Below are 24315 nucleotides of genomic sequence, written 5' to 3'. Positions count from 1 at the left end.
TTGCAGGCATCCAGGGGTAATGGAGGCCCCCAGGTGGATTCTGTCACATCTTTTAAAAAACTGAGTATACCATAGCCTATAAGTGTGTTCCTGGAAATATAATAATTACATGTCACAAAAGCCTGGGAGAATCCAATTATCTTGCACACTAGCAGTGGAAAGCCTTTTCACTTTAGTGCCTGGAGGGTAAAACCAATCACTTAGGAAATTAATAATTCACCTCTTCAATTGCTCACAATATAAAAATGGGGTTAAAGCCAGGAGGCGCACTCCTTTAATCCCAGAAGTCAGGAGGCAAAAGCAGGGGAATCTCTGTGTTCGAGGCCAGCCTGGTCTACAGTGAGTTCCAGGACAGCCAACGCTACACAGAGAAACCCTGTCTTGAAAAGCAAACAAACAAAAATGGGATTTAAAGAAAAAAGAAAGGGGCATGGTGGCACACATCTTCAATCCCAGAACTCAGGAGGCAGAGGCAGGTGATCTCTGAGTTCAAGGCCAGCCTGGTTTACAAAGTGAGTTCCAGGACAGCCAGGGCTACAGAGAAACCCTGTCTCAAAACCACCAAAAGAAAAAGCAAAAGTTTTGAAGGGGCTGAGAGCCAATTGGTAAAGCGTCTGTGTAAGCGTGAGGACCACCACCCATTCAAGATGGGCGTGGCGTTACATGTCTAACTTTAGTGCTGGGAGGTGGGGTGGGTGGAGATAGGGGGAGTCTCTGGAAGCCAAATGGATGAGCTCCAGGTTCAATGAGACCCTAACTCAAAAACTACAGTGGAGAGCAACAGAGGAAGGCACACACAGGCACACACATTATCACACACACCCCACACATGTACACACGCATCCTCAAGTGAGGATCCTGATGATTTTGCCATACCGTGGTGAGAAAGAAGAGAAAGGTTTGTGCATTACATTTCCATGAAGGCAAAGGCAAACACAGATAAAAAGTTCAGGTCTGTCTTCTCACCCACTGGGCTTTTGTTTCTTCCGTCGGTTTTCCTTCTACTTCAGCCTGTCCCATTATCTTTAGACACACACATACACAACAGTATTACTTGTAGTTGGGGGGCGGGGGAAATAAAACCTTCGGTAAAATAGCTGACTGACCCTATTCATAAAGGTTTTCTTTCAGCGAGCCCCCTCCATTCATAAAGGTTTTCAACGCCCCCCGCCCCCCAGGTACTGGTGGTGTGCTTCACTGTTTTCGGAGGACTGATGGCGTTTAACTACAACCGCGCACTCCAGGTGTGGGCCATCCCCCTGCTCCTAGTCGCCTTTTTTGCCTACCTAGTGGCTCACAGTTTCTTGTCCGTGTTTGAAACTGTGCTGGACATACTTTTCCTGTGCTTCGCTGTGGATCTGGAAACAAATGATGGATCGTCAGAGAAACCGTACTTCATGCACCCTGAATTTTTGGTAAGCACACATTTCATCTCCTGTTGTAATCTTCTTCCTCCTCACGACCTCCCAAAGCGCTGACCACTCACACACAGCGGGAGGCAACACAGCCAGTCTCATTTCAGGTCTAGCGGGCTCCCTGAGTTTCTGCTTCCACCTGGCCCAAAATTCCAGAGGGGGAGGGGAACTCAGCTTTCTGAGGGTGAACCACTTCCTTACAGAGATCCCCTCTCCAAAGAGAAGTGAGAACAGAATGGGGCATGTAGGCTCTTCCTTCCACAGGACTCCAGTGGACACAGTAGTAGCTTGGTTTAACTTCAACACTAACAGCTTGATCTTGCCTCCTGGAGAGTCTGGGAGTTGGAACAATTGTTTATGGGGAAGTATTTTGCATTTCCAAGCACCATTCATTCCCAGGAAGCTTTGGCTATGGCGCATTGCTCTGTAGACTGCCCACCTTTTGTACCAATACTGACGCTGTGTCTGCAGCCCTCCCTCCGTCCGGGCCCTTGCTAACTGGACACACCCTCTGCAATGCCCCATGCAGCTTGTATCTGGAACTAGCAGGCAGTGGTTTCCAACAGCTTTTTGCAACACAATGAATTGCTCGTCATTTGTCTTATCCTCTTCAGACAGAAGACATTTCAACAACTGAGCTCTTTGGTTGCTGGGGGTCAAATGAGATTTTAGCAATCTTCTTTCATTTTGTTGCCATAAACAGGAAGGTTTAAGTGCCTTTGGCCTTAAACAACATTCAAAGCACTGTCAGTTCAGCAGGTACTGGATTTCAGCACTTCTATGAATGTATGAATATTAATATGGACCCTCCATTCACAGAAACATAATGATACAATTACCTGTCTTTACGTACTCGGATGGTTGCATTAAAGCTAATTTGGTCTACCCTTCTTATAAGTTTCCAGTTAAAAGCCTACTTTGAAATCTATCCCACTATGCACACAAATATTTTCAAAACACTTGGGAAGCTTTTAAAGCTCAGTTCCCTAAAACTCTAGGGCCATGAGTAAACGGCTACCCAAGGAGCTTCCTGTCACCAGTGTCCGCCATTCTATCATTCTTTTGTTTTTCAGAGTTTTGTGAAACGGGCCAACAGCTTTAACAATGCACCGTCTCAAGGATGCAAGGACTCTTTACCAAACGAGGAGGGGACAGAACTTCGGGCCACTGTGAAATAGGGGCCCAGAGGCTTTTGTACTAGGAGAACCTCCACGTGTTTTGATCACGCTGTGATACTGAAACAATGTCTACAGCTGTTTTCACAGGAACTAGAGCAAGAAAAATAATGTTAAAACTATGTTTGTATGCATCACTTTAAAGGGCACAATATATCTGGGCACAGTGACATGCATCTATAATCCCAACAATTAGGAGGCTTAAGTACAAAGACCACCAGTATAAGGCCAGCCTGTGCTACCCGGGAGTTTAAAGCCAACTGAATGCTATGTAGAGACCTTATCTCAACATAAACAAACAGAAATAAAAAAATAAGAACGGCTCACTGGATAAAGGCAACTGATGCCCAGGTTGAAGACCTGAATTGATCCCACCAGCCCCACGTGATAGAAGGAAAGAACCACTTCCCACAAATTGTCCTCAGACCTCCACATGTGCTGTGGCACGCACGCGTGCACACACATGCACGCGCGCGCGCGCGCGCGCGCGCGCGCGCGCGCACACACACACTAAATATAAGTAAATAAATAACGTACTATGTAAAAACTCACCTGAGTGTGTGAGGTCATAACCAGTTTATCTTTTGAGGAGGATTTTATTAGCAGAAATCTCTAGAATACTGCTCTTCCATAGGGCAGGACTTTCTCTGATTCTTCCAACCCTGGACACATGCTAAGAAACCACATGAGCATCTCAAGGTACAGCTCTTACCCTTACTGTTGTAAGAAAGGCATGAACTCCTGTCCTGCAACAGGCACACCCAGGACAGGCAGTTGCACAAGATGCCACTCAGCTGGATGCCAGCAGGTGGTACTTTCACAAATCAGCAAATCAGAAAAGGGTGATGCCCAAGCTCCACCCAAAACGAGACTTGCCTGGGAGCTTTTTAAAAAATCATGATTATTTTTGAAATACATCTGAACAGCACCTGAAAAGGCAGATGGTGTAAAAGAGCTTTCCCTCTTCTAAAGCCCTAAAAAGAACTTTGAAGATGAGGACGGGTACCTCATCAGCCCAGATGCTATGTGGAACTCCCACCCTAACAGGAGGCTCCGTTTGACTGAGTTGGCAGGCCAGCGTGTATGATGTAATACAAGGCTTCCTCCCCTCCCCTTCCCTAGCTGCCTCTGCAACTTAACAAGAAACAGCCTGACAGCTCAGGTCCACTTTAAATGCAAATGCTTTCTTAAATGGGGCCATTTAGCTCCACACATGATGTACAGGGCACTCCCAGAAGCATTGGAGTGAGTCATCGCAGAATGTGTACATCATTTCTGTGGGTTCCAGCATCTCTTTATCTGTCTTGGCAAAAACTACCGCAGCCTAACAGCCAGCCCTATCAGAAGACATCACTTGGCTGAGATGAGGTCAGAAGGCGTGAGCGACTGACTTCCCTCGGTTGATGGCACCGTTGGTGTTTAGCTTTCTCTAAGGTGACAATGATGGCTTAGGTTTTCCTCAGTTTGCACACCCCATGTCCGCTTCGGGCATCATTCACATACACCCGCAATGCATACACGGTAATTCTCCCTTGCAGGTGGAAATGATACACCCGCAATGCATACACGGTAATTCTCCCTTGCAGGTGGAAATGCTTTTAAGAGGACTCCAAATTGGATTTAAGATGAACCCAGGGCAGCCAAGTCATGAACAAGAGCCAGATCATTCTTGGCTCTTACTTGACTCTACACAATGGGAATGTCTCTTCTTTTGGTTATTCTTTTGTTTATGTCGCTCTAAAACAGGGTCTCTGGAGATCAAGCTGACCTCAAACTCGCAGAAATCCTCCTGCTTCAGCCTCTCTAGTGCTGGGTTACGGATATTAGGTCATCACACCCGGTTTAGACTCAGTCTCCATGAGTGCCATGTTGTATGGATTAAATAACGTTGAAATACCGTCTTAGCATCCAAGGAATGAGGCCTCAGGTCTCTGGCCTGACTCTGCCTACAGAGAAGCTAGCCAAAAAATAACCAGCCTGTGGTTCATATGAATGTTCAAAAAAAATATTTATTTATAAAAAATACAATGGGATAAGTTTATGCTGAGAAATGCAGCAATAAATACAGTTGAAGGGAACAGAGAGACTGCAGTGATACATTGGCACAAATGAAGTCTGCGGGCACACCACCCGAACCTACGTGTCTGCGGCCATGTTGGTACACACGCCTTCAGGAGGAGCGCCACTCGGAAAAGACCTTGTCAGCTTAAGGAAGAGAATAAGTACACGTGTAATCACAGATGCACACTGATCATGACTTTATTTAAAACTCAGCAAGCAGTACTGCAGAAAAACATCCATGTGTCAGATTCTAAACGCTGCATCCTCGATTTAGTTGGCAAAGACCACATTTAGCAAATCAACATTTTAGTCTTCCATGTACAAGCCAGATACACACTACACTGTAAAAAAGGAAAAATAGTTTCCTATTGTTTGAAAATACCAGTTTAAGTGTCAGACTGTAAAAAAATGCATAGATCTTCAATAAAAGAACTGGCTGCCTTCCCACGGCATTCCTTTTTACTTCATACGCAAGTTATTGGTTATGCTGTAGGATTTTTAACTCTGACAGCACTAAAAGGCGACTATTTAGGAGGCAGAAAAGGAAAAGGGAATGTATGTAAGGCATTTATTTTTTAAGGTACAATAAGCATAATAGTGTCTGAGGAAGACGAGAGAAGAATTACTCAAGGCTAGCTCGGGTCTCACTGGATAACAACAATGGACTAAATACTGCGCTCCCATGTGTGACTCTAGTAGTCAATGCCCTGGTCGTCGCCATACTGGTATTCTCGGGGATAGTCATCAGTGTACTCGCCATGGTATTCATCGGGGTACTCTGCCTGGTAGTCGCTATCACTGATTTCTGACCCATTTGTTCCCGTGCCCTGGCTTCCGTTGTGAATGACAGGCTCCGTGGGGGCAGCACAGTACTTGGGATCATACACTTGCCGCCCAAGCCCATACACGCTCATTCCTTTCTGGGAAGCGACTTTGTTGGTACCCATCTGAAGAGAGATGGTCGAGTTGTCCACTGGCTGTAATGTCAGCTTCTGGTCGTAGATGTCTCTTCTGGTACCCGGTGCCAACATCCCAGCCTGGCATTAGAGCACAACAGTACACAAGGTAAGACAACAGCGAAGGTCTAGACTTGTTAATGTTGTCTAAATTATGAAAGTCACACGAATGTGGACATCAACGCAGTCACTTTCAATTGGTTTATGACGGGAGTCACTGAGTCCTGAGCGGAGCCAGGCCATCTTTCACGTCTCTGCCCACCATCACCAGGTGGCCTCCGAACACGTACTTTGAGTTATTTCTTCCTATATGTAATACAGAAGCAATACTACCGACTACTAAGTAAAGAATTAGACACAAAGTATATAAAAACAAAGCCCAGGCCTGGAGATATGGCTCTATAGTTAAGAGCATTTGTCTGTCTTGCGGAGGATCCAGGGTCAGTCAGTTCCCAGCATCCACATGGTGGCTCACAACTATCTGTAACTCAGTTTCAGGGCATCCAATGCCCATTTCTGACTTCCAAGAGTATCAGGCATATACACGGTTCACATACATACATACATGCAAAATAGCCACACACACACAAGAAAACAAATAACTAATTTTTTTATATTTAAAAAAGTTCCACCCTGGCATACCTAAAAGTTACACATGAGTGTCTATGAATGGCCACCAGTTTTAAACTAGCATATAATCATTCAACAAGAAGCATGCTGAGCTGATCTAAGGGACTGCATCTTCTCAGGAGGCTGTCACCGAGAGTCACTCGCTTCAGAACACAGCACAGTAACTCATGCCTCAGTTTCCCGCTCATGTCAAGCACACACTTTCAGATACAGAGTGGGTGAAAGGGCAAACGTGAGTAGCAGCTATGGCAAGCAACTGTCCGTGACAGGGCATGTTCCATAAGGGGGGCATCACAGGTTTCACCAAAAAATTAAAAAAAAAAGGGGTTCCCAAAACTACTTATTCTCACTATTTTTAGATATAAAACCCTGCTGTTCTCAAATGGTTATTTGTGTGTGTGTGTGTGTGTGTGTGTGTGTGTGTGTGTGTGTGTGTGTGTGTGTGTGTGTGAGAGAGTCAAGGGGTCAGGGTGCACACGAGAAGGCTAGAGGACCAGTTCTCTCCGGCCATCTTCATGTGGGTTCCAAGAATCAAACTAAAGACACCAGACAAGCGCCTTTACCCCCAGGGCCATCTCATCCACTTAAAAACTCTCACACTAATGAGGGAATTACCTCTATCAGATTGGCCTGTCTGCACATCTATGGGGCGTTTTTTGGATTGCTAATGAATGCAGGCGGGACCCCTGGGCAGGCAGGCTGTCTGAGAAAGGTGGCCGGGAAGCAAGGGAAGCCAGTGGGTGGCATTCCTTGCTGGTCTCTGCATCAGCTCCTACCTTCAGGTGGCTGCACTGGCCTCCCTGGATGATGGAAATGTTAGCCAAATGAACACTTTCCTCCCCAAGCTACTTTTAGTCAGTGTTGTATTGCAGTAACAGAACACTGACAGTTACGGAAGTACTTAACTAGCATTTCACACAAATTCATTTCTCTGGTTACTTAATGTTACGTTTCAAACTAGGAACCAACAGCTGAGATGCCTCCAGATTCTCCCAGCATCCTTCAGTCCCTACTTGTTACAAGGTATGGCTGGCACACCTGGCCCCCAGAGGCTCTTCCATATATAATCCAGATATTTTGGTTACCTGCCCCTTTCGTCCCTTTGGCCTCCTGGCTGCTGTACCTGTTTCTCCTCTCTCCCTTCCCCTCCCCCACCCCAACATGGCCCAGTTCAGTCTGGTCATGTCCACTCTAGACTCTTCCAGAAGTCGCTGCCTCTGGCTATGCTCTCTCTTTTATCTACAATAAACTTTCTCTTCCACCATACCTAGGAGCAGTCATGTCCTTTCCTGTTGCTGGGAGGTGGTGGCTCAAGCCTTTAATCCCAGCACTCAGGAGGCAGAGACAGGTGGATCTCTGTGAGTTCGAGGCCAGCCTGGGCTACAGAGTGAGTTCCAGGACTGGCACCAAAACTACACAGAGAAACCCTGTCTTGAAAAACAAACAAACAAACAAAAAAAAAAAAAAAAAACCAAAAAACAAAACAAAACCCCACCCTTTCCTTTCATTTTTTTTCATTCACTTAATATTTCATAAGAATTCTGACTAAAGAGCTTTTAGCAGAAATGCCAGATAATCTTACAGACCCATTTAAAAAGCCCCCTTTAAAAGCAAAACCAAAAAGGGGTAAGGGAGAACCAACCATCTTTTACTTGGATTTTGGAGCAGGAACACTATAAACATCACTTTTTTCTTCTGGTTAGGCAGAAAGGCCAAGTGTTCTCACTGCCAACCAAAGCCATTAGTCACGCTACGCTTTTCAGGCTGGAGAAAGGGCCCTTTGATTCTTTTGCTTTCCCAGCAAAACCTACTTTCCTGAAGACTAAAAATACTATAGAAAAAATACCGCTGAGATTCTAGCTATGCATGGGGTCAGTGCTCACTTAGCATGCCCTCTGTGCCCTCTGCTTTGAGAATTAAAAGACACTTGCTTACCTGGCTGGCTCCTTTGTTGGTGCCCATCTGCAGACTAATCGTGGTCTGGTCAAAAGGTTTGTCAGTCTGCATTTTGGGATCATAAAGATGCCTCCTGGTCCCATAGGCTGTCATACCTGCCTGGCTGGCACATTTGTTGGTTCCCATCTTTAAGTTAAAAGATCAGCATTCATTATCAGAAGTCAGTAACATATACACAATAAAATGTTTTGCATTATTGAGACAATGTAAAGTAGAGCTGGGATGTAGCTTGGCACTGGAGTCTCACCTGCCATGTGCAAAGATCTGGGTTCAATTCCCAAGCACCAAAAGGGGGGGGGGGGTGGAGCAGGGGTAGCCAGGGACTTACAAGTTCCCAAGCTAAGGAGGCTCTAGGCAACTAGGTAAGAGCTCCCCTCTGGGCTTTTGAATGCAAACTGTGAAGGCTTTGAATTTTAAAGAAAAACTCCAAACACTCTTAAATATACAGAACCTCACAGAACAATTAGCTGCATCTGCATATAAACTTGCAGAAAGAGATGTAACATTAAATAAGTAAGAAGTTACTGTGCTGGCAGAACTATGGATGAATTCCCCGACATTCTTATCTATACTCCCTGCGGCACAGGCTCCAGACTGAAGTGTGCCCACTTCAGGCAGGGAAACCAACAGTGTAGACCAGACGACAAGCTCTCCAGCCACAGGTGCAGCCAACCAACCTTTCTGCAGCTGTCATCCACAAAGCTCACCTCCACAGCCACAGAATCAAGTCACAAGGAAAGGAAGGGAAAAAAAAAAAAAACAACAACCCACGTACAAAAACATCTCGTAATGTTTCGGGTAATTTTGTGCTGGGTCAAAACCCACAGCTACCTTTGTGGCATGGGCGGCCTGTGTGCTCAGAGTTAAAACGGGAAAGCAAAGGCCAGGTACTTAAGACATCATCAGCATTTTTGTGGAGGAAAAATGCATTTTGTTCCTACGATACTCGTTCGGATACTGGCCAGAACCAGAACGAGGCAGTATGAGGAGCGTGAACTGAAGCAGGTTCAGAGGAATAATTAACTTCTGCGCCCAGCTGAGAACTAACCACCCAGGCCTTCTGTGGTGCTGGAGGAGGAAACCAGTGCCTACCACTGTAGAGAGTGTGGGCCTTTGCTTTTTTGAGTCTCACATAAACCCAGCCTTGCACTCGATAGGTAGGCAAGGATAACCTTAAACTCCCAATCCTCCACTTTTGAGTACTGGGGTGCCAGGTGCACACCAAACACTCAGGGGGCACTTACAAAAGAAAACTATTACTAAAAGCAAAACCCCTGCACAGGAAAAGATTCACATAACACATAGAAGCAAAGAAAAAAAAATTGCTGCAATATTAACACTTGTAAGATGTAACTAGAGTTTGCATCTGTGAATACCCTTTGGGTTATATTTGCATGTGTTCCTGCATATGCCTAAAGCCACACTCACATAGAAACCCAAATTTTACAAAAATACACATATCCCTTTAGAAGTCAATGGCATTTTATAACCTTATTTTCCCCTTAACATGTCTTTTCAAACACTGCTGTTAATTCCTAGGCTGCAGGTCCAACTGCATGGAGTTCTAACTCACTGATCTGGACTTTCTTTCTAATGTCCCTCCATTTAAACACTGTTGCACTTTTTAAAACTGAGGCCACCCGACACAGACTCAGTTCACCAAGGAGGTCCTCAGCACTCACACCACTTGGCTGTGGTTTTGTGACACTCTCCAGGGAGACTGTGAACGTCACCTTAACCAAGCACTTCCCAAGCACTAACCTGGCCCAATCTGCTAGGCTCACTCAATCCTACACCTTGCTAATGGATAATGATTCTGGCATCATGGGCTTTGTATACATGTCCTTAGTCAATAAGATCTAAGACTTTATAAAGTGCATTTTCTTCCTTTTTAAAAGAAAATATGATTAGAAAAAATCACCACAACAAAAAACTTCAATTTCCTAGAGAAACAATGGTCAAGCTGGGTGACATACCTGAATTTTCTTTTAAAAATACCATCATTTTAGCTGGGCATGATGGCACCCACCTTTAATCCCAGCACTCAGGAGGCAGGGGATCTCTGTGAGTCTGAGGTCAGTCTGGTCTACAATGTGAGTTCCAGGCTGGCCAGGACTGTTACAAAGAGAAACCCTTGTCTCAGGGGAAATCAAAACAAACAAACAAACAAACAAACAAAAAAAATCAAAATACACCATCATTTTCTTTTGGTTCTTATTTAACTTTTTTGGGGGTTGGGGATTGTTTCTTGAGACAGGGTCTCTGTGTGGCCCTGGCCACCCTGGAACTTGCTCTATAGACAAGACTGGCCTTGAATTCAGAGATCTGTCTCTTTGCCTCCCGAATGCTGAGATTAAAGACATGTGCCACCACCGCCCGGCTTATTTTCTTTTTTTGAGACAAGATTGCATTTTGTAGATGAGGCTGGTTTTGAACTCCTATGTAGCCCAGGAGGGCTTCAAACTCAGAGCATCTTCCTGCTTCAGCCTGCTCAGTGCTGGGATTACAGGTGCAAACCACCACACCCCATCATCGGGGTTTAAACAGATCGGAACTGTATAAGCCATGTACACATGTGAGCAATCTACATTACAGAACTTTCATGAACACTTCACTCATGAGAGGCACAACATTTTGTGTGGCAACAATTAATGACACCGTGTTAATGAGTGAAACAATAACATGACACCACTCACCTGCAAACCAATTACACTTTGGCCAGCCTTTAACTTGCCTTCATCAAAACGTCTCGTTTGTTTTTCTGCATACTTAACTCCAATGTCAATGGTTGTATGAAACCCTTTTGTTTTTGCCTAGACATAAACACATTCACCAACTGAGTTGGAGCACAGATATTCATTCCGCCACCAGCATTTTGAAGAGGACACAACAGAGAAGTGATGTCCACAGACAGGCTTCATGGGTGAGATCATACTTAGGGCTACGCAATGATAATACGGTACCCTTTGAAACGGGAGGGTTCTAATTAACCTATCTGGCACACGCTGATGTCAGCAGCCCTTTCACAAAGCTAGCAATTACAGAGGGCAGAGGCCCCTCCCCACCGGGTTTCTGCACCCCTGAGAGAACAATGATGTAATTCACCACCTATGTGCAGGGAAGTTTTTTTTTTTTTTTTTTAAACCAAGTGTAGAGCATGTACATACCAGGCCTGCTAGGGCCACCAGCGTAGTCTGAACCTGGGTCATGTTGCCATTCTCAAAAAGATCATTTGCTTCAAATATGTCATGGGGCTTCATGCCATAAGCCTGAATGGCTTTAATAAAGTTGCCGATATTCTCCAACTAGAAACAGAAAGAGTCACATAAGGTTTGGAGCTAACTACAGACACACCAGGATTCTTCAGTCTGGTTACTAAGACTACAGACAGAAGTTATTTGGTTAGGATTCCCCATCAGATACAGAGTAAGCACACAGCTCTTTCTGGCAAAGGAAGGGGGCTTATGGAACAGGCCTTTAAAGTAGATCTTTAAAAACAAACAAGCCGGGCGGTGGTGGCGCACGCCTTTAATCCCAGCACTCGGGAGGCAGAGCTAGGCGGATCTCTGTGAGTTCGAGGCCAGCCTGGGCTATCAAGTGAGTTCCAGGAAAGGTGCAAAGCTACACAGAGAAACCCTGTCTCCAAAAACCAACCAACCAACCAACCAAATAAATAAATAAATAAAACAAAACAAAAACAAACAAACAAGAAAAACCCCCAAACATGATTTGTTTGCTGCTCTTGTTGAAACCAAAAAAGACTCATGAAGCTCAAACTGGTTATAGAGCCAACAAAAATCTTTAATTTCTGAACCTTCTGCCTAGATCCCCACCCTCCAGACCTGGTGCTGGAATTAGAGGTGAGCCTATCACCCCCTATTTATGCTGTGCTGGGGATCAAACCCAAGACTTCCTGAATGCTAGACACTCTACAAACTGGGCCACATTCACATCCCCACATTCCCTGCTTTTTAAAGCTCTTTAAGGGCAAAATCAGCCATGTGTGAATGTGTGTGAGTGTGTGTGTGTGTGTGTGTGTGTGTGTGTGTGTGTGTGTGGTATGCATGTGTGCATTGTGTGGGTGTTCAGGTGTATATGTCCCATGTGTATACATGTACACATACGTGCATGCTAGAGACTGCATTAGATATTTTCTCCCATCACCCTCCACTTTACTGAGGCAAGGAGGGTCTTTCCATACACCCAGGGCTCACCTACCTATAGCCAGTCTAGCTAGCCAGCCTGCCCTGGAGATTCAAGCTCTGCTCTGCCTCCCATGCAACTGGGACTATAGGTCCACCTTGTTTTTAAGTGGCTCTGAACTCCAGTCCTTGTGCTTAGGCGGTGAACACTTTGTCCATGGTCCCCAGGTCCATCATCCTTACAAGTGCTTAAGAATTCTGTGTCAGAGTGATCCAGGCCTGAAGTTTTCTTTGCCAAAAGTTACACACATATATTAATAGTTCACCATGTGTTTTGAGTTTCAAAGCAAGCTGGTTACTAAATGATCACCGTCTCCCAAACCAACTTAAGATCAAATAAATAGCTAATGCCACTTCATGTGCACCAATGAAGCTGTGATGCAATGTTCCATCATACACTAGGAGTCACTGCATTAAATGCCTTGCCTCCCCCACCCCCCTTTATTCTTATGGTCCAGATGGTATTTGTGTAAAACTGTATCAAATCCTTCAAAGCAAACTAACTAAATGCAGAAAATTTCTAAAACTAAACACGAGAAGAGACCAGTTCAGTTAACAACAATATCATATGTACAACTTTCTGTTTACACACACACACACACACACACACACACACACACACACACACACCTGCAAACAATACAAAAATTTTGACCTTTTTCACCAAATAAAAATGAAACCAACTGGGATACTGCAGCTTACTTGTAATTCTAGGCCTTGGAAGGCAGAGGCAGGAATACCCAGAGTTCTGTCCATCATGGAGTATATGATGAATGAAGCCAGCCTGGGCTACAAAGTGAAACCCTTGCCTCAAACAAGAGACAGAAAGGAGGGAAGGGGAACAAGAGAGAGCAGTGGAAGGGGACGGAAGGAGAAGGGAGGGAAGGAACAGAGGGAGGAGGGGGAGGGGCAGGAGGGAAGGGATGGATTGGAGGTTGCTCACTTGGCAATTACCTGAGGCCAGTTTAGTGAGGATTCATTGACTTTCTTCACAGAGCCTGGCTGTAGCTTGTTTATGAGTCTAAAAACAAAATTACAAGGACACTTTATGGGCCAAAAGCAAACACTAGAATATTAAGCTGACTCCCTGGATGTCAGCCAAGGAAAGTATTAAACACAGTGGTAGAATATCGAGGTCGATATCCTAGACGGGGGACCCAGGAGTAAGGCAAACGCCCGTGGAGAGGATCAGAAGAGCAGAAACAAGCCCGGGAAGGCCCCTTACTCGCAGAGGATGATGCCGTCCTTGAGGCCCAGCTGGAAGTTGGTGCCAATGCCCATGCCCGTCACCTCTTCTATCCAGTTGCGCAGATCTTCCTCCGCCTGCTGGTCATACTTGGATGCGATCTGAAAGACAAGTTCCCTCACTTTAGAGGGGCTCAGTAACAGGGCGCCGCCCACCACTGACTCACAGTCCTCGGCTTTTGTTCATTACCCACTGAGCCCAGCGGTGACCAGCAGGCGATCCCAGGCAGGAGAGTTACGGGAGACCTTAACTGGCCGTTACAGCTTCAGTAACTACACACAGTTCGTTGGTGAAGACAGTGTCCATTAAGGAGCAGGGAGAGAGAAGCTGGGACCAAGAAGAGAACCCAACAAGACGGAGTCTGAGCCAGGACACCAGGAACAGGATTTAGCGGTGTTGCCATACGGCATCAGCTGGACCTTAAACTTCAAAGACTAAGCTGCTAATCACCACATTCCAAAGGAAGATGGAGAGAGATTCCAACACGTGGGACTGACTATGTTACACAGTATCTCAACCATCTAGGACATACCATTCCAGCTGTTTGTCCAGAAAGTTCTGGGATCTGCCTTCTATTACATCAAATACAAATTATACTACACATGCACACACAAGCACACACACACACACCAGATAATAAATACACTTTAAAAAATACATTTAAGCCGGGCGGTGGTTGCGCACGCCTTTAATCCCAGCACTCGGGAGGCAGAGCCAGGTGGATCTCTGTGAGTTCGAGGCCAGCCTGGACTACCAAGTGAGTTCCAGGAGAGGCGCAAAGCTACACAGAGAAACCCTGTCTCGAAAAACCAAAAAAAAAAAAAAAAATACATTTAAAAGGCATTTCTCTGGGCTTAAAAACACTACATTCCAAAGATCCTTTCCCAATAACACCACAAACCTAAACCTTCTGCCTTTTTTTTTTCTTTTAAGATTTTTGTTTTTTTATTTAATGTGTACGGGTGTTTTGCTTGTATAGAGGTCTATGAACCATGTGGTGCCTGTGGAGACCAGAAGGTAACAATTGGACCCCATGGAACTGGAGTTATAGAAGGATGTTAACCACCAGTGGGTGCTAGGAATTTAACCTGGGTCCTCTGGAACTCTGGAAGAGCAATCTGTACTTAACTGCTGAACCATCCCTCCAGCTCCCTAAACTTATTTAAAAAATCAAACTTAAATATTAACAATGACATGTACCACACCTTTAACCCCAGCACTCAGGAGGCAGAAGCAGATGGCTCTCTTTAAGTTTCAGACTAGCCAGGTCTAAAAAGTGAGATCCTGTCTCAAAAAAAAAGACATGTTCAAAAGTTCCCTTGCCCTAAGGTTCCTTAAAGAGGCTGGTCAATGAGGGTTAAGAACACAGCAGGGTGGAGGTGGTACACACTTTTAATCCCAGCACTCGGGGGACAGAGGCAGGCAGATCTCTGAGCTCTCTGAGTTCTGGTCTACAGAGCAAGTTCTAGGAGAGTCAGGGCTACACAGAGAACCCGTCTCGAGAACCAAAAAAAGGAGGCTGCAGTAGCGTCCGCGGCTGCGGCTGGGAACAAGGCAAGATCCTGTACCCTTCCTCTTTTCCTCCAGCACAGGTCAATGTGCCAACTAAACACACTTAGGCAGAGCCCAGGGGCTGGGCTAGGGCCTTGGGCATCAATTACAGCACAGTCAGAAATGAAGAGCAGCGATGTCTGCTGGCCACAAACACGACCAGGCTCACGCACAGAGAGATGCAGATCACTACACTGCTCAGAAGGAGGTCCTTAGAGCGAAGATCTAACTCGCCCCGCAGGAGCGAAGCACCGCTATGTGGAACTCCAGGCTGCCTTTGTGCCCTTTCTAGGAGAGATTCATGGGTCAGCAGGGTCAGGGTGGACAGCTAAGAAGCTGGCGAGGTTACTGCTAACAACCCACAATGAAAGTCAGCGCCGCGTCTTAAAAACAAATGGCCACAACTGACTGCACTTGACTACAGTTCCTCTTCAAGGTGACAGCGATGGCTTTACATTTTTTTCCCCAAGGTGGGAAAAGATGTCATTTCTCACGTCAAATAAACCAAAGAGTCGAGTCGCATCCTCCTCTGGCAGGCTCATCAGAGCTCGCAGATAGCCTTGGAACAGCCTCGGAGAGCGGCTGAGGTTGGCAGGTGCCTCCCCTCACCCATCACCAAGGGGAGGCTCCACTGAAGTAAACAGATGATTCAGGGATTGCTGTGTCCTCTTCACACTCCATTACCCATAATTAGAGAAACGGGGACTGGATAATGGATAATTGACTCCAACTGCGCGTTTGCTTAACCAAGATTACAAAAGGAAATCCAGCAAGTTTCGATAGTCAGGTTAAGATAGCGCCGAGGGGCCTCCTGGATCAAACCCCGCCCACCAGTAAGTTAGTTTACAGAAGACAGTTGCTTCATGTGCGGCACGGTGCCCTCCCTCGCAGCCTCATCCCCTGCCAGCCTGGGTGACTCTGGGGGCCAGTTACGGGAGCATGAAGGAGGCACCAGTGAGGGACAAGAAGAAAGCGGCAGCCGCTCTCTTACCCCCGATAAACGTTCGTGGATAATTTATCTCCTCCACCATAGCAAACAGGTCCATTTATGTATGACACCCATACAAAGGAGAATAAACCACACACACTGGAGGGTGGGGTGGAGGGAAGGAAAAGGGCAAAAAGAGAAGTCAGTCCTCCCTGGGTCCAGCTCTGGAAAGCAAATCCGAACTGAGCTGATTTTTTTAAGTGATGGGCAGTCAACTGTGCGATGTTTCAACAGACCCGAGGAGTGACCCCCTCAGCTGCTACAAGAAGCCTCTGTCTTCGCTCTGTCCTTCTGTCTTCACTAGGCGCCCATCGTCAGTTCCTCTCTCTTCTGATCCAGTTCCCGTCTCCACAGCAGCAAGACTGACTTCAATGAGTTCCCTAAATTCCTTCTAGTTGTCTACAAACTTGGTCAAGCATTAAGAACTGTAGACATGTGGTGCACAGATATACATGCAAAACACCCATACACATTAAAACAAAATCTCTAAAAAAAAGAGTAAAGAGGTATTGCATACTTGTAATCCCAATGCAACAAGACAGAGGCGGCAGGTGGGGTGTAAAACCAGTGCGGGATACACGGCAAGAACATGTTTGGGGGTGGGGTGGAAAATCATTCTCTTGATTTTTCCAATACAGAGATGAAATTGTTACAGAGGGTTTTTTTTTCCGCAGGACAGTGGTGATGATTTTTAAAAATAGTCTTTTATGAGAGAGAGAGAGACAGAGAGAGAGAGAGAGAGAGAGAGAGAGAGAGAATGTGTGAGATGTAAGTGTAGAGAGAGTCAGAGAACAACTTTCAGGTGTTGGCTGTCTCCTTCCACCTTGTCTATGAAGCAGGGTCTCTCTTGTTTCTATGGATAGTATACAGTTCAAATGGAGCTACTCTATAACACAGGGATAATGCCGCTTCTTGGTAACACAAGCTATTAAAAAAGCCTCGCATGGGATATCTTTTTTGAGAGGTATAAAACCCCTCAAACATTATATGCTATTGCCGGTCTTCTTTGTTAACTCCCAGAATTGGATGGTAAGGCCCTAAAGACACCACATCCATATACACAGAAAACAGAAAGAAATCCAACTGGTAATGACCTCAAAGTCAGTCTCCCTACTGGGAGAGAAAGTAAACAACAGCTATGAATCTCAAAAGCTATGACTGTCCTGGCAAGATATGACCACTGGTGAAACAGAGGTGTGGAGATTATAAGAATAACCAATTGAGCCGGGCGGTGGTGGCGTATGCCTTTAATTCCAGCACTCTGGAGGCAGAGCCAGAAGGATCTCTGTGAGTTCGAGGCCATCCTGTTCTACAGAGTGAGGTCCAGGACAGGCACCAAAACTACACAGAGAAACCCTGTCTCGAAAAAAACAAAACAAAACAAAACAAAAAGAGAATAACCAATTGCACTGGGCAGTGGTGGTGCATGCCCTTAACCCCAGCACTTGGGAGTTCAAGGCCAGCCTGGTCTACAAAGTGAGTTCCAAGACAGGCTCCAAAAGTTACACACAGAAACCCTGTCTCAGGGGGGAAAAAAATAACCAATTGCTTTCTGGTTGCACTTAAGGGTCACTCACTGTTAACAGACCAAAAACCCATGACTGCCTAAGTCATAGACAAGAACCTACTACTCTACCGTTGCTAAATGGACACAGTAATAAACTGCATCCTAAGTTCTTACCTAATACCCATAGACTAGTGCATGGTTCAACCCTCACCAGAGAAGCTTCTTTTTGCAGCGGCTGGCGATTCATACAGAGACCCACAACTGGTCAACACGCACAGAATAAAGAACTATGGAGTGCTCAACTCTAAATGGGACATCTCTATCCCAGGTCCTGCCCACAAGGTTCAGAGGTCGCTGTTGAAAGAGGTGGTGGAAAAGTTGTAGAAACGGAGGTAGTGGACATCTGCAGCAAAACATAGCTACCTGGCATGGCAAAGCTGCGGCACACAGTAACGCACAGCTGCAACTGCTGCGGCACACAGTAACTCACAGCTGCAGCCACATGCTCAAGACCTGCACGAGAGCAAGCCGGTCAAAATTCCCGCATGGAAGGCTCCATGACGGATACTGGTGGACTGAGAGTTTTCTTCAGGGATGCGGTCCTGGAGAGGGCGCCCACGCTCTAGCCTGTGGTCCTACACCCTGCCCATGCAGGCAGCACAGAGCAGACTCGGTGGGCTAACCTGAGCACATGACGTTGGGAGGGAAGTGCTGGCAGAATGGGTGATGGGTCTGATCAAAACACATATGCATTATGGAATTCCCAAAACTAAATTTAAAAAAAGCAAATACCCTTTGGTCAATACAATTTATTCATTATTTTCACCCTAAAAGCTTCAATTGCTGAACGTAAGGCTATAACGGCATTCTTTCTTATGACAAAGCAAAAACTAAACCAAACCAAACCAAAAAACCCAATAAGCCTAATGTCAGAATAAAGAGACAGCCCACAGAAAGGAGGAACCACTCTGCTGGGTCAAGTGTGGTGGCACACGCCTTCAGTCCCAGCACTTGAAAAGCAGAGATAAGTGGATCTTTTGAGTTTAAGGGCAGTCTGGTGAGTTCTAGGACAGGAAATAGTTCCAGGTCAGGACTATCTAGTGAAACACTGTCTCAAAAACCAACCAACCAAACAACAAATTACCAATTACACAGAAGGATATTCATATCTAGAATATATAAATAATTTCAAATAATGAAACATCAAGACAAAAAAAATCATCCAGTCTATAAACAGGCTATGAAACTGAGGAACAAAGTTCTCAAGCGGAATACAAATGGTCAATAAATACTTTTTTTGTTAAATGGCTCAACAGCCTTCAGCATCAGGGAAATGTAGATTAAAACTGCTTTGAAATTCCACATTACTCCATTTAGAATAGTGTTGTGGGATGTTCTGTATGGCAAATGTGTTGCCCTGATTGGTCAATAAATAAAACACTGATTGGCCAGTGGCTAGGCAAGAAGTATAGGCGGGACTAACAGAGAGGAGAAATAAAAGAACAGGAAGGCAGAAGGAGTCACTGCCAGCCGCTGCCAGGACAAGCAGCATGTGAAGATGTCGGTAAGCCATGAGCCACGTGGCAAGGTATAGATTTATGGAAATGGATTAATTTAAGATATAAGAGCTAGTCCAGGACAGGCTCCAAAGCTACAGAGAAACCCTGTCTCAAAAAACCAAAAAAAAAAAAAAAAAGAAAAAGATGAAAAAAAACTCATGAAAATGTTGCTCTATAATTTGTTGGGAGAAAATAACTCACTCTTTCGAGTTGTTTATAAACATCATTTTCCTTCTTCAAAATTTATCTTTCTTTCCCAAGCTCTTTTCTCAGACTTTCTGCCTCAAGAAACCCTCTCCTTGCTGGCACCTGAGGAGCAGAACCTCCCCCGCCACCACCCCATCTTTTCCATATCAAAATTCAAGTGAACTGTGCCTGGGCACAGCTGACGGTGCCTCCCCACCGATGGCCACCAACATCTTCCTGCAAACACCGTTAAGGATGAAGACCAAGAGAAAGGCCCGCCAGGGTGTTAGATGGTGTCTTAGTTGGGGTTTCTACCACATGAAGAGGCACCATGACCACTGCTGTATTTTAAAGATGGCGCACGGTGAGTGGGAGCTGCAGAGAGAGATACACCTTGCAGACCGCACTCACGTGGAAAGTTTTATTGGGGGGAAAGGTGAGAAGGGAGCTGAGGAGAGAAGAGGAAGAAGAACAGGAAAAGAAACGGGAAAGGCGGGGAGAGAGGAGGTGCAGACATGACCTTGTGGGAATAGAGAGGGAGAGAGAGAAAGATACAGAGGGAGGAGAGGCAGAGAGAGGGAGGGAGAGGGAGAGGAAGAGACAGGGAGAGGGAGGAAGAGAGAGAGGGAGAAATGGGGAGAGGGAGAGAGAGGAAAAGAGGGAGGGAGAGAGAGGAAGAAGGAAAGAAGGAGGGAGAGAGGGAAGGAGAGGGGAGAGGTAGGCAGGGCCCACCTCTTAAAGGGGACTTGGTGCATGCACAAACATGGCTAGGCAAACAAGCTATGCAGGAAGATGTTGTCAGGACCTTGAGCTGGCCAAGGTACTGTCTGCTTACTGGGAAGATTTCCAAGGGGCCAGCCAGGTAATGCTTAAATGCTGACAACCACAGCAACTCTTAGAAAGGAAAACATTTAACTGGGGCTGGCTCACAGTTCAGAGGCTTAGGCTGCTACTGTCATGGTGGGGAACACAGGAGCATGAAGGCAGACATGGTGCTGCAGAGGTAACTGAGAGTTCTACTTCTGGATCAGCAGGCAGCAGGAAGCGAGAGTGACCCACTGGGCCTGGCTTGAGCTTCTGAGACCTCAAATCCCACCCCCCAGTGACACACTTCCTCCAACAACAGCATACCTACTCCAACAGGGCCACGCCTCCTAACAGTGCCACTCCCCATGGGCCTATGGGGGCCAGTTTTATTCAAGCCTCCACAAATGGGTGGGCCATCCTCTACCACCAGCCAACACTCTGTTCTGTTCTCATTCCCCCTGAACACCAACCTTTTTTTCCCTTCCTTCCTTCCTTCCTTCCTTCCTTCCTTCCTTCCTTCCTTCCTTCCTTCCTTCCTTCCTTCCTTCCCTCCCTCCCTCCCTCCCTCCCTCCCTCCCTCCCTCCCTCTTTTCTCTCAGTGCTAAGAACCCAACTAAGAGCACCAGGTTGAGTCACCCAACCTGTGTTTCTCCTGTGTGGAGCCTCAGCCATCTGCTCAGCCTTGGCTCTCCAGCCTAGGCAGCTCAGAGAATCCGTCTGGAGTTGTTCTTCAGTCAAGTGCAGGCCAGTCCTGCATGGCCAGTCTTTAGTCCTCACTTTAGATGTCTACAGAACAGTATTTATTTACAAAAAATCAAAGAATGTAAGTATGCAGAGCACACAGAGGGTCTTGTAGGCGACACAGAACAAAACCTTAAACTTAGGGCCCTCCAAAAGCTCAGCCCACTCAAAACAGTTCCACGCCTTTGTACTAAGTCTGGCAGAGATGGAAGACGTTAGGAAAAAGGTCACTAGGACACAGTGACGATGACAGATAGCAAGCGTAGGAAATGCCAGATGAACTACGATATATAAATCTCTTTTCGTCGCCCCTCCCAATCTCACCCCCTTCGTCCAAGTGTCATCCTCTGTCAAATAAAACATGAAGCAGCACAGGAAGTGGGTTCTCTTCAAAAGCCACAAGCCCCAAGGGCCTGCACTTCCTAGTCGTAGGAGACACTACGTCAGATAAAAAGCCTTCCAGTCGCTAAGAGGCAGCCAAGCCCGGGCGCTGTGGAGAGACGTTTCAATGGAAGTCGTCAACAGGGAGGCAAAGTAACTAGGGAGACAGAAGGCTTCAAAGACATCTCAGCAACGGGCTAGAAACAAAGCCAGGGCTCCGCCGTGGTGCCAGTTTGGGTGTAAGCAGCAAGTACTCAAGAAGAAGCTACTAGGGAACCTAGAGGCAGAGGGCTCATGGGAAAAGAACTGCCTGATGGCCACACTTGCAGGCACACTGCAGAGTCCCCCTGAAGAGTGAAGAGCACTTGGCTTTTATTCCTGTATCTACGATAGGGCTCTGATTCAGGACTCGTAGAGACACCGATATCCCCAGCTACTACAGCCCTTACATACAACAGCACAGTATGTACACAGAGCCCTTGCACAGCCAAGTCTACTTTAAGTCACCTGCAGACTTACCTTAGGCAACACAATGTAAACACTGTATATAGAATATGCTGGAGTTCAGGGCATAATGACAATGAAAATACACGCTTGGCAAACACACAATTTTTCTTCTAGTATTTTTGACATGGCTGATTGAATCTGCAGATGCTTGGCCCATGCATATAGAGAACCAATCCGTTTTCCTTCCTACCATAAATCATCACAGAGGCTGTTCAACCAATAGTCCAGGTTCTTGTTTCTGGTGCTGACAACAGTCTCCTGATTTTCAGCCATGCCTGAATTCTCTTGGGGCTGCTTTTGAGCCACTCAGACAATTCAGCATGACCCCAAAACTACACTCATGTTAGTCCCCGTGGTTGTTTAAATGTGAACGGCCCCCAAAAGGCTTGTGTCTGAATGGTTAGTCCCTAGTCAATGAAGTGTTTGGGAAGGATTAGGAGGTGTGGCCTTGTTGGAGGAGTGTGTCACTGGGAGTGGGCTTTGAGGTTTCAAAAGCTCATGCCAGGCCCTGCCTCTCTCGTTCTGCCTGTGGATTAGGAATATAAAGCTATACTGCTCCAGCACCATGCCTCTCTGTTCCCACCATGATAATCATGGACTAGTTCTTCAAAACTGTAAGCAAGGTCCCCGGTTGAATTGTCTTGGTCACAGTGTCTCTTCACAGCAATAGGACAGTAATGAAACAGCATCTGTCGTGGTTTCTGGATTTTTTGTTTTGTTTTGGTTTTTCGAGACAGGGCTTCTCTGTGTAGTTTTTGGTGCCTGTCCTGGATCTCGCTCTGTAGACCAGGCTGGTCTCGAACTCACAGAGATCCGCCTGGCTCTGCCTCCCAAGTGCTGGGATTAAAGGCGTGAGCCACCACCGCCCGGCTATAGATTCTTTCAGCTTCTCTTCTGGTCCTCTCCTCTGTGCTCTGCTCAAACAGCTATGAAGCACACTTCAGAGACAGATCCTGCCCCAAGAGATCTTATTCTAGTAGTACAGAATCCAAACTTCTACGGCGTGAACTTGCTAAGGAAATCTGAAAGTCAAGGACAACCACATCTGTAGCAGGTTATCACAGTGGGGTCGTCAAGGGCATTCAAAGGTCTAGTACAGCCAGACCTTCAGACCAAGGTATCTCTCCATACAGACCGTGTTAGTTTCCTGCTGTTGAGACAAAATATCTGAAGCCAGGTAACTTTGGATCGGAAGTTTCAGTCGGAAAGGGGCTAGGATCCAAAACACCTTTAAGGGGAAGCCTCCCAATGACGTCACTTCCTTTCAGTAAGACCCGCCTCCTGTTTCCTCCACATCCCACCAGCCATAGCTAGACAATCAAGCTTTCAACACAAGACTTGCCAGGTTCGAACTCTCCCAGTCAGATAAACACAAAGAGCCTAAGGCTCGATGACGTGAACGCTGTGAAACTGACAAGAAAACCCCAAGAGAAACGGGCCTAGTGCCTAATCCAAGCAGCAACACAGAGAGAAGAAAGAGCAAAGAACAAGGCCAACTTTAGCCTCTCTAGAAAAGTCATCTTCAGATTCTCATGTGTAGAACATACACAGCTAAAAGTGCAATCTTAAATGGGGCAGGGGGAGCACACACACATTGGCTTCCCCAAACACACTAAAGCTCAAAAAACGTCAGTTAATAAGGATGGAAACACCTCACTTGGTGAGCAACTGTGAACAAAATCCTGGAGGCAGGTCTGTCCACTTCCTATTCCCACCCCCCAAAACAAGGCGCTCTATCACTGGTAGGGGAGGATGGCTGTCCTGGAGGGGACCTGGAACTTCTGACGAGTGTGTGCAAGCACCTGGCAGGTGCTTGGGTAGATATCACCTGCAGCCAGCAAGGTTCAAAGTCACATCAAGGACAGCTACCCAGGTCTCCTCCCGTGAGGTAAAACCGGCACTTCACCTCTGCATGGAACAAAATAGTACTTAAAAGGTGGCATTCATCTACGGCTCATGTCGCCAGCCGAAGGCCTCTGATCGAGAAAGGTCTATCTTGTTCCGAAAGACATCTGCATCTGAATGCTGCTGTGGTCACCACAGGCGTCACCCCTTCATCAGCCAATCTAGTAATCTTAGATGGACTGCTAGGGACATAGTCCCAGTCTGTAGCAGTCCTGGAAGGTCGGCCAGGAGTAGTCACCAGGCACTCTGTGACTATCCATGGTGAGGCAGGAGGAGCTTGCAGAGATGAGTTCCTGGAGGCTTATGCTCAGTTCCCTTCCGCTCTGGTCATGAGTGATCTAGGAGCCGTGGAGTGTGCTTATGAAACTTAAACTGGGAATCGGAAACATCTTCTTTTGTACAATAAACAAATTATTCAAGATACATCTAAAACCTTGCCCTGAAGGTCTAGAACTAACAGTGCTTCCTCAGTGAGCTGACTGAGTCAAACTGATGTTCTCTTTGTGCAGAGATATAATTAATGTTTGTTTGAATCACAACAG

General features: G+C 46.2%; 2 protein-coding genes across 8 annotated transcripts in view; one reads left to right on the top strand and one right to left on the bottom strand.

The window, feature by feature from the left end:
* The window catches only part of Slc44a3 (solute carrier family 44 member 3), a 78492-nt gene extending 73397 nt beyond the window's left edge, over positions 1-5095 (top strand). For 2 of the 6 annotated variants that reach the window (XM_076574891.1, XM_076574890.1), the window contains exons 14-16: positions 1179-1415; positions 2489-4128; positions 4177-5095. In XM_076574891.1, the coding sequence (XP_076431006.1) occupies positions 1179-1415; positions 2489-2593 (342 nt within the window). In that variant the 3' untranslated portion in view covers positions 2594-4128; positions 4177-5095. Of the gene's footprint in view, positions 1-1178; positions 1416-2488 lie in introns of all 6 variants that reach the window. The other 4 variants (XM_015996553.3, XM_076574892.1, XM_006977852.4 and 1 more) reach the window with 2 other exon arrangements.
* Cnn3 (calponin 3) overlaps positions 4834-24315 on the bottom strand; it is a 34513-nt gene continuing 15031 nt past the window's right edge. For both annotated transcript variants that reach the window (XM_076574893.1, XM_042279817.2), the window contains exons 2-7: positions 13621-13742; positions 13350-13416; positions 11361-11498; positions 10890-11006; positions 8173-8319; positions 4834-5688 (exon numbers count right to left, since the gene is read on the bottom strand). In XM_076574893.1, coding sequence (XP_076431008.1) covers positions 5344-5688; positions 8173-8319; positions 10890-11006; positions 11361-11498; positions 13350-13416; positions 13621-13676 — 870 coding nt within the window. In that variant the 5' untranslated portion in view covers positions 13677-13742 and the 3' untranslated portion in view covers positions 4834-5343. The remainder of the gene's footprint in view (positions 5689-8172; positions 8320-10889; positions 11007-11360; positions 11499-13349; positions 13417-13620; positions 13743-24315) is intronic.

This window comes from Peromyscus maniculatus, chromosome 6, assembly GCF_049852395.1.
Source record: "Peromyscus maniculatus bairdii isolate BWxNUB_F1_BW_parent chromosome 6, HU_Pman_BW_mat_3.1, whole genome shotgun sequence".
Lineage (NCBI taxonomy): Eukaryota > Metazoa > Chordata > Mammalia > Rodentia > Cricetidae > Peromyscus > Peromyscus maniculatus.
This window is presented reverse-complemented; position numbering and strand designations above follow the sequence as displayed.